General features: G+C 44.5%; 1 protein-coding gene across 2 annotated transcripts in view; it reads right to left on the bottom strand.

Moving 5' to 3' along the window:
• The window catches only part of LOC109885229 (SH3 domain-containing protein 19), a 50,922-nt gene that overhangs the window by 8,984 nt on the left and 31,037 nt on the right, over nucleotides 1-10,901 (bottom strand). For both annotated transcript variants that reach the window (XM_031832636.1, XM_031832637.1), the window contains 4 exons: nucleotides 10,061-10,235; nucleotides 8,740-9,939; nucleotides 4,791-5,010; nucleotides 607-901 (listed from right to left, as the gene is read on the bottom strand). In XM_031832636.1, the coding sequence (XP_031688496.1) occupies nucleotides 607-901; nucleotides 4,791-5,010; nucleotides 8,740-9,939; nucleotides 10,061-10,235 (1,890 nt within the window). The remainder of the gene's footprint in view (nucleotides 1-606; nucleotides 902-4,790; nucleotides 5,011-8,739; nucleotides 9,940-10,060; nucleotides 10,236-10,901) is intronic.

The raw sequence follows: 10,901 nt of genomic DNA, 5'->3' as shown, positions 1-10,901 counted from the left end.
GTGGGGTATTGTGATGTCATTGTGGGGTATTGTGATGTCATTGTGGGGTATTGTGATGTCATTGTGGGGTATTGTGATGTCATTGTGGGGTATTGTGATGTCATTGTGGGGTATTGTGATGTCATTATGGGGTATTGTGATGTCATTATGGGGTATTGTGATGTCATTGTGGGGTATTGTGATGTCATTGTGGGGTATTGTGATGTCATTGTGGGGTATTGTGATGTCATTGTGGGGTATTGTGATGTCATTGTGGGGTATTGTGATGTCATTGTGGGGTATTGTGATGTCATTGTGGGGTATTGTGATGTCATTATGGGGTATTGTGATGTCATTGTGATGTCATTGTGGGGTATTGTGATGTCATTATGGGGTATTGTGATGTCATTATGGGGTATTGTGATGTCATTGTGGGGTATTGTGATGTCATTGTGGGGTATTGTGATGTCATTATGGGGTATTGTGTGTATATTGAGGGGGGAAAAATAATTTAATCCATTTTAGAATAAGGCTGTAACGTAACAAAATGTGGAAAAAGTCAAAGGGTCTGAATACTTTCCGAATGCCCTGTACATATGTAAAGCCAATGTAGATGTGTGTGTTTACCATGTAACTCTTGTACAGGGGGTGTCCAGGCCTGGGTCGGAGGGGTAGAGTAGGGCCTTTCTTTGGTGCCCTCTGACCCTGTGGCTGATTGGCTGATGGAGTGGTGCAGGGGCCAGGGACAGCCTGCTGGTTGGCTGATGTAGAAGCGGGGGCGGCTACAGCCTGGGCAGGGGGTGGCTGATTGGATGATGTGGTAGAGTAGGAGGAGGAGACAGCCTGGAGAGGTGGGTGTCGACCAGGAACAGTCTTCATGGGAGGGGGGCGGAGAGGGAGCATCTTAAACACTCCCTGGGGTCTGACATACATGGAGAGGAGAGGAGAGAGTTATTATGTAAGGAATGAATGCTGACGTTCTGTACATTACCTTGGAAATAATGGACGACGCAGAGAACTAGAGAGGGTCTAAGGGTATGAGGACCACAGAAGACTAGAGAAGGTATGAGGACCACAGAAGACTAGAGAGGGTATGAGGACCACAGAAGACTAGAGAGGCTCTGAGGACTACAGAGGAGTTCATGTACCGGACTGATTTGTTTTTCCTGCTCATACCACAGTTACCAAACAAAACAACACTAAAACACACATTTACCGGCAGAAATAAACATTGGTATTTTATAAGAGAATTAATCATTTCTCATCTTTTGGTTGCTAATCGTTCATTCTATTAGTTCTATATTTAAGGACACCACCCAGTTGTTCATTCTATATTTAAGGACACCACCCAGTTGTTCATTCTATATTTAAGGACACCACCCAGTTGTTCATTCTATATTTAAGGACACCACCCACCCAGTTGTTCATTCTATATTTAAGGACACCACCCAGTTGTTCATTCTATATTTAAGGACACCACCCAGTTGTTCATTCTATATTTAAGGACACCACCCAGTTGTTCATTCTATATTTAAGGACACCACCCAGTTGTTCATTCTATATTTAAGGACACCACCCGGTTGTTCATTCTATATTTAAGGACACCACCCAGTTGTTCATTCTATATTTAAGGACACCACCCAGTTGTTCATTCTATATTTAAGGACACCACCCACCCAGTTGTTCATTCAATATTTAAGGACACCACCCAGTTGTTCATTCTATTAGTTCTATATTTAAGGACACCACCCAGTTGTTCATTCTATATTTAAGGACACCACCCACCCAGTTGTTCATTCTATATTTAAGGACACCACCCACCCAGTTGTTCATTCTATATTTAATGACACCACCCACCCAGTTGTTCATTCTATATTTAAGGACACCACCCACCCAGTTGTTCATTCTATATTTAAGGACACCACCCACCCAGTTGTTCATTCTATATTTAAGGACACCACCCAGTTGTTCATTCTATATTTAAGGACACCACCCAGTTGTTCATTCTATATTTAAGGACACCACCCACCCAGTTGTTCATTCTATTAGTTCTATATTTAAGGACACCACCCAGTTGTTCATTCTATATGTAAGGACACCACCCACCCAGATGTTCATTCTATTAGTTCTATATTTAAGGACACCACCCAGTTGTTCATTCTATATTTAAGGACACCACCCAGTTGTTCATTCTATATTTAAGGACACCCCCCAGTTGTTCATTCTATATTTAAGGACACCACCCACCCAGTTGTTCATTCTATATTTAAGGACACCACCCACCCAGTTGTTCATTCTATATTTAAGGACACCACCCAGTTGTTCATTCTATATTTAAGGACACCACCCAGTTGTTCATTCTATATTTAAGGACACCACCCAGTTGTTCATTCTATATTTAAGGACACCCCCCAGTTGTTCATTCTATATTTAAGGACACCACCCAGTTGTTCATTCTATATTTAAGGACACCCCCCAGTTGTTCATTCTATATTTAAGGACACCACCCAGTTGTTCATTCTATATTTAAGGACACCACCCAGTTGTTCATTCTATATTTAAGGACACCCCCCAGTTGTTCATTCTATATTTAAGGACACCCCCCAGTTGTTCATTCTATATTTAAGGACACCACCCACCCAGTTGTTCATTCTATATTTAAGGACACCACCCACCCAGTTGTTCATTCTATATTTAAGGACACCACCCACCCAGTTGTTCATTCTATATTTAAGGACACCCCCCAGTTGTTCATTCTATATTTAAGGACACCACCCACCCAGTTGTTCATTCTATATTTAAGGACACCACCCAGTTGTTCATTCTATATTTAAGGACACCACCCAGTTGTTCATTCTATATTTAAGGACACCACCCAGTTGTTCATTCTATATTTAAGGACACCACCCAGTTGTTCATTCTATATTTAAGGACACCCCCCAGTTGTTCATTCTATATTTAAGGACACCACCCAGTTGTTCATTCTATATTTATGGACACCACCCAGTTGTTCATTCTATTAGTTCCATATTTAAGGACACCACCCAGATGTTCAGTCTATTAGTTCTATATTTAAGGACACCCCCCAGTTGTTCATTCTATATTTAAGGACACCACCCAGTTGTTCATTCTATATTTAAGGACACCCCCCAGTTGTTCATTCTATATTTAAGGACACCCCCCAGTTGTTCATTCTATATTTAAGGACACCCCCCAGTTGTTCATTCTATATTTAAGGACACCACCCAGTTGTTCATTCTATATTTAAGGACACCACCCAGTTGTTCATTCTATATTTATGGACACCACCCACCCAGTTGTTCATTCTATTAGTTCCATATTTAAGGACACCACCCAGATGTTCATTCTATTAGTTCTATATTTAAGGACACCCCCCAGTTGTTCATTCTATATTTAAGGACACCCCCAGTTGTTCATTCTATATTTAAGGACACCACCCAGTTGTTCATTCTATATTTAAGGACACCCCCCAGTTGTTCATTCTATATTTAAGGACACCACCCAGTTGTTCATTCTATATTTAAGGACACCACCCAGTTGTTCATTCTATATTTAAGGACACCACCCAGTTGTTCATTCTATATTTAAGGACACCACCCACCCAGTTGTTCATTCTATTAGTTCTATATTTAAGGACACCACCCAGTTGTTCATTCTATATGTAAGGACACCACCCACCCAGATGTTCATTCTATTAGTTCTATATTTAAGGACACCACCCAGTTGTTCATTCTATATTTAAGGACACCACCCAGTTGTTCATTCTATATTTAAGGACACCCCCCAGTTGTTCATTCTATATTTAAGGACACCCCCCAGTTGTTCATTCTATATTTAAGGACACCACCCAGTTGTTCATTCTATATTTAAGGACACCCCCCAGTTGTTCATTCTATATTTAAGGACACCACCCAGTTGTTCATTCTATATTTAAGGACACCACCCAGTTGTTCATTCTATATTTATGGACACCACCCACCCAGTTGTTCATTCTATTAGTTCCATATTTAAGGACACCACAGCATAGTGACACTAAACTAGAAACACGAGGGAGGATTTGACAGCATAGTGACACTAAACTAGAAACATGAGGGAGGATTTGACAGCATAGTGACACTAAACTAGAAACACGAGGGAGGATTTAACAGCATAGTGACACTAAACTAGGAACACGAGGGAGGATTTGACAGCATAGCAACACTAAACTAGATACATGAGGGAGGATTTGACAGCATAGTGACACTAAACTAGAAACACGAGGGAGGATTTGACAGCATAGCAACACTAAACTAGATACATGAGGGAGGATTTGACAGCATAGCAACACTAACCATTTCAGTTTGTGTGGTTGTTGGTTTATCTTTGTGTAACTTTGTAGCAAGTACGGTCTGCATGTGTAAGTGGCAGGTAGTCTAGAGGTTAGAGCGTTGGGCCCGTAATTTAAAGTTGCTGGTTGAAATACCCAAGCCGAGACAAGGTGGAAAATCTGTGTGCCCTTGAGAAAGGCAGTAAACCTTCATCCAGGGCCGGCATACTACTACGGCTGACCCTGGAAAACAACACATATCACCCATCCAAGGTGTCCCCGATATCTTTTCCAACTGTCCCTGTAGTTGGTTTTAATGTCCATTCTAGAATGCCCCTTCTAGCCAATCACAAAGGAGTATTAAAACAATGCTGTGGTATAAACCAGTTTTATTTAGTATTCTATGTGTCAACTGGAGAGCAGCTACAAACTGAAAGTCTATCAGGAGTCCAGGACACACACACACACACACACACACACTTACCGAGGAGGAAGAGGAGGTTCACACTCTGAGGAGACCAGTGGGGTTTTCTTTTGGGCTGGAGCTGAGGATAAGACTGGAGGTCTAGCACCCATTGGGGGTGGAGCCAGGGCCGGGGTTAAGGGTACTAGGGATGTGGGTATGGGGGTCTGGATGGAGGGTTTAGAGACCAGAGAGGGTCTCCTGTTGTCAGGTACGGCTAGTCCGGGCGCAGGCAGGGGCACTGGAGAGAGAAGAGGAGAAGGTTGAAAACATATGGTTTTAATAGATGCCATTACAGTCACAGGTAACAGTTATGTCCATAACTTGATGTTCACACAGGAAACTGAATGACTGACTAAGACACACACACACACACACACACACAGACACACACACACAGACACACATACACACACAGACACACACACACACACACACACATAGTTATGTTTACACACAATCAGGCATTTTCTTGCTTTACACGGTGGGTTGCTTTACAATGTGGGTTGCTTTACTCGGTGGGTTGCTTTACAATGCGGGTTGCTTTACTCGGTGGGTTGCTTTACACTGTGGGTTGCTTTACTCGGTGGGTTTGCTTTACACTGTGGGTTGCTTTACTCGGTGGGTTGCTTCTCTCGGTGGGTTGCTTTACACTGTGGGTTGCTTTACAATGTGGGTTGCTTTACACTGTGGGTTGCTTTACTCGGTGGGTTGCTTTACACTGTGGGTTGCTTTACTCGGTGGGTTGCTTTACACTGTGGGTTGCTTTACACTGTGGGTTGCTTCTCTCGGTGGGTTGCTTTACACTGTGGGTTGCTTTACAATGTGGGTTGCTTTACACTGTGGGTTGCTTTACACTGTGGGTTGCTTTACTCGGTGGGTTGCTTTACTCGGTGGGTTGCTTCTCTCGGTGGGTTGCTTTACTCGTGGGTTGCTTTACAATGTGGGTTGCTTTACTCGGTGGGTTGCTTTACACTGTGGGTTGCTTTACTCGGTGGGTTGCTTTACAATGTGGGTTGCTTTACACTGTGGGTTGCTTTACACTGTGGGTTGCTTTACAATGTGGGTTGCTTTACAATGTGGGTTGCTTTACACTGTGGGTTGCTTTACACTGTGGGTTGCTTTACTCGGTGGGTTGCTTTACACGGTGGGTTGCTTTACACTGTGGGTTGCTTTACACTGTGGGTTGCTTTACAATGTGGGTTGCTTTACACTGTGGGTTGCTTTACACAGTGGGTTGCTTTACAAGGTGGGTTGCTTTACAAGGTGGGTTGCTTTACTCGGTGGGTTGCTTTACACTGTGGGTTGCTTTACACTGTGGGTTGCTTCTCTCGGTGGGTTGCTTTACACTGTGGGTTGCTTTTACTAATGCCCAGAGCGTTGTCAGATTGTACATCTGGAGTGGGTTTACTAATGCCCAGAGCGTTGTCAGATTGTACATCTGGAGTGGGTTTACTAATGCCCAGAGCGTTGTCAGATTGTACATCTGGAGTGGGTTTACTAATGCCCAGAGCGTTGTCAGATTGTACATCTGGAGTGGGTTTACTAATGCCCAGAGCGTTGTCAGATTGTACTATCCTACATTCGGAGCGTTCAGTGGATGCTCCGGCAGAGTTGACCTGAGCGTTCAGTGGATGCTCCGGCAGAGTTGATCCGAGCGTTCAGTGGATGCTCCGGCAGAGTTGATCCGAGCGTTCAGTGGATGCTCCGGCAGAGTTGATCCGAGCGTTCTGACCTAACAATAGCAGTCGAGCACCCAATCTAAGTGGCTAAAGTTGGCTAACTACTTCCAGACACAAGTAAGAGAACCGCTCACCCTAGCAGAGCTGGTTAAGCTGTTTTTATGATACCCATAGTGTTGGTGACTGTAACTGTGCTGCTGGCAACAATTTAATAACTTTTTTTCCCTCCAACGTTTACTGACACCGGCCATATTCAACGGGTGTTGAGCGTTCGTAGATTCACCAGTTATCCTACACTCAATCTGACAACGCTCTCCGCCTTATCTCAGCTCACTGGTCACGATGGCAACACCCATCCGTAGCACGCGCTCCAGCAGGTGTATCTCACTGATCATCCCTAAAGCCAACACCTCATTTGGCCGCCTTTCGTTCCAGTACTCTGCTGCCTGTGACTGGAACGAATTGCAAAAATCGCTGAAGTTGGAGACTTTTATCTCCCTCACCAACTTCAAACATCAGCTATCTGAGCAGCTAACCGATCGCTGCAGCTGTACATAGTCTATTGGTAAATAGCCCACCCTTTTTCACCTACCTCATCCCCATACTGTTTTTATTTATTTACTTTTCTGCTCTTTTGCACACCAATATCTCTACCTGTACATGACCATCTGATCATTCATCACTCCAGTGTTAATCTGCAAAATTGTAATTATTTGCCTACCTCCTCATGCCTTTTGCACACATTGTATATAGACTCCCCCTTTGGTTTCTACTGTGTTATTGACTTGTTAATTGTTTACTCCATGTGTAACTCTTTGTTGTCTGCTCACACTGCTATGCTTTATCTTGGCCAGGTCGCAGTTGTAAATGAGAACTTGTTCTCAACTAGCCTACCTGGTTAAATAAAGGTGAAATAAAAATAAATTAAAAAAAGACGAGAGTGCTCTGAAATCGGAGTAGATAGCCAGACCGAATTTACCAGCTACGTCTATCGACAGTTGTCGCAGTGACATCATGAACATTCTATTGAAATGGTTACTTGCATAGTGGAATCTTTTGTTTCGACATCTAGCTAGCTAAACAATTAACCATAATCCAAACTCATAACGTTACTACCCTGATAGCTAGCTAACATTAGGCTAATAACTAGCAATACAAATGGCTGTCTGAGATACAAATAATATTACTACACAGATCATACATGTAGCGTTAGCTAGCGAGCCAGCCAGTTAACGTTAGCTAGCTAGCTAACAGGGTATATTACTTGAAATGAAAACAACTTCCTGACAAAATTAGAAACGTGTCGTTTCTGAAAATGTAGCTAGCTAGACTATCTTACCCGTATACATGGATGGACGCTTCTCCCTCTCTGTCACGGACGCCATGGTTGCCCTTAGTTTGAAGATGTAATCTGGAGACAGGTGTTTTAAAACAACAGCCTTCTCTGTGTGTTCTCTTTTTGACTCTGTCGGCATATTTGCAATCAAACGGCAGAATTTTCTCCATCTCTTTAGCTATCATACTCTAATTCCACTGATTTCAAAACTCGGTCCTCCAGAAAGTGGAGAGCAACTGATGCACTGATGCAGTTCTACTACGTGATGTCTAAAAAGTAGCTAGATTAGATTAGATTTCCTACATATACCGACCAGCTCACATTATAGACAGAAACGTGCTACAATCCAAACTCATCTCTCGGCATGTCCAGCCCACCCATTATCTCAGCCAATCATGGCCATCGAGAAGGTTCCTGTCTTTTACTGTGGCTATGTGATTGATGTGATGGTGTGTTAGATTTAGTTGGCTAGCTTGCAAAGGAGAAGTAGCTAGCCTGCATAGAAACATGCCAATATTTTGTTTTGCATAGCAACCATTGCAAATAGGATGGATAGAATGAACGACTAGCGTGTTTGGTTACCAACTTCTCAGAACTGGCTTTCCCCCCGGGACTATATTTTCTGTTGGAAGGATAAAATATAATACATTTACTCATTTAAAACAAAAATCTTTTGTAAATATGTCACCAACCGTTTTATAAAAGCAGTAAGGCCTGAGAACTATTATGGTCTGTTCTAAAACCGCGTTCAAGTGCTAGTCGGAACTTGGAAAATTTCAATCTAGCTAACTGGTTGAACATGGCACCGTATACCTACATCCAGTTAGCAAGTCGGAAATGTCAGAGCTTCCTAGTTGCACATGAACGCGGCATGAGGCCCAACGCGAAGCCTATGGCTGCCTTAACTGTCTTAAGCTTAGTGCTTAACACACACACACACACACACACTTACCACTCACTCTACGGGATGATGACATGGCATTGGGCTTCTGAGCAACACTTGGTCTAATGTTGTTGCTGTGGAGGTCTATGGAGGGTTTAAGGGGTAACGCTGGTGTTGGTAGGTCGACCACAGTGCTTCTCTCCTGGGGTACCATGGCCCCGTTGGTCCTGGGTGCTACTGAAGGTCTTGGAGGAGGATGGAGTAGGGAGGTCCCTTCTGTCTGCCTTACCTGGGGGTCTGGTCTTTGGGGTTCAGAGGGGGGCTTTCTAGGAAGCAGGGGTAGGGGTGCGAGGACTGGGACAGGGGTACTTGAGGGGGTCTCTGTGGGTTTGGGAGAGGGGTCAGTGGGTGTGGGTTGGGAGGTGGTAACTGTATCAACAGTCAAGTTCAAGTCTATCGCAAGTGAGCTTCCATCTTCCCACAATCCTTTGCGGGAGGAAGTCTTGGCAGCGAGGGAGGGTTTCCGGGAGATGACTGGGGCCGGTTTGGGGAGTGCTTGTACTCGGGGGTGGGGTTCAGGTTTCCCTCCCCCTAGCAACGCTCCATCTCCATGGTCACTGTCTGCATGGTTACCATGGTCCTCCTGTTGCTGCTGCAGCTCGAAGGCTTGTATCCTGGCTCTCATATCTTCTTCCTCCTCCTCCTCTTCTTCTTCTCCTCTCAAGTCGCTCTCTACTTCGTCGTTGCTATGGTGATCAGGGAAGCCCCAATCGTCGGAGCTGAAGGCGTCCAGGAGATCCTGAAGGTACTTCCCCCCCTGATGACTCCCTTCTTGGTTCTCTGTGACCTCACATCCTGTCTGTCCCAGCCTCACCAGGGTCTGAACTTTGACCTCTCTCCTGATTGGTCGAAGGCTATTCTTAGTGCGAGGACGTGGCCTGGGCTGGTTATGGGGCAGAGGAGGGTCGGAGGGCATTGTCAAGACAGTGGAATGAGGGGGGAGGACGAAGGAGGACTGCTCCCATTGGTCAGTTTGGCTGCCAGGGGCAGAGGTCAAGAGGTCATAGTGAAACGCTGTCTCCTCTGTGTGTATGACGGTGTGTCTGCTGGTCTGAGTGTGTGTGCGAAGTGCTGGACTGTCTTCTAGGAAGATGAGTGAGTCATCAGCTTGCGACGTCGTGTCATCAGCGTGCGACGTCGTGTCATCAGCGTGCAACAGTTTGGCTGTAAAGGAATAGGAAGGTCTGGGAGGCCTTGGAGGTCTCCTGGCTACAAACACACAACACATGATCTAATATTAATAATCATTCTTTATTGTGTCCCTTTCAGCTAATGTTTGATGGATCACTTTTCTAATGTACGATTCCTCACCCTAAACAACCCCTCTTACCCACAGAGCCTCTCTGGTTGGGGGCGTGGGCCACTGCTGAGAATTCTAGTCCAGTGTCAGTCTGCGTGGCGATGGTAGTTGTGGAGACAGAGCGTTGGGGGGAGAAGGAGGGAGGCAACACCTGGACCTGTACCTGACTCGTCTCTCTAATCACCTCGTCATAAGAAGGAGGGGGCTGGAGAGAGGGAGGGAAATCGTCAGCAAAACTATGAATGACTCACACCTGAAATAACAGAACCCAGAGTATAGCATCCCATCAGCCACAGGAATTGAAACCTTGAAAGGTACAGATAATACCATAAGTTACCTGGTCAGGTGTGGTAGGATAGGGTATATTTCCTGTATGGTCTGACTAGATAAGGTATAGATAGGTAGATGGTAAGTTACCTGGTCAGGTGTGGTAGGATAGGGTATATTACCTGTATGGTCTGACTAGATAAGGTATAGATAGGTAGATGGTAAGTTACCTGGTCAGGTGTGGTAGGATAGGGTATATTACCTGTATGGTCTGACTAGATAAGGTACAGGTAGGTAGGTGGTAAGTTACCTGGTCAGGTGTGGTAGGATAGGGTATATTACCTGTATGGTCTGACTAAATAAGGTACAGGTAAGTGGTAAGATACCTGGTCAGGTGTGGTAGGATAGGGTATATTACCTGTATGGTCTGACTAGATAAGGTATAGATAGGTAGGTGGTAAGTTACCTGGTCAGGTGTGGTAGGATAGGGTATATTACCTGTATGGTCTGACTAGATAAGGTACAGGTAAGTGGTAAGATACCTGGTCAGGTGTGGTAGGATAGGGTATATTACCTGTATGGTCTGACTAGATAAAGGTATAGA

Source organism: Oncorhynchus kisutch, linkage group LG9 (assembly GCF_002021735.2).
Source record: "Oncorhynchus kisutch isolate 150728-3 linkage group LG9, Okis_V2, whole genome shotgun sequence".
In the NCBI taxonomy this organism is placed as follows: Eukaryota; Metazoa; Chordata; class Actinopteri; order Salmoniformes; family Salmonidae; genus Oncorhynchus; species Oncorhynchus kisutch.
The sequence above is the reverse complement of the archived record's forward strand: the minus strand, read 5'-3'. Positions and strand labels throughout refer to the sequence as shown.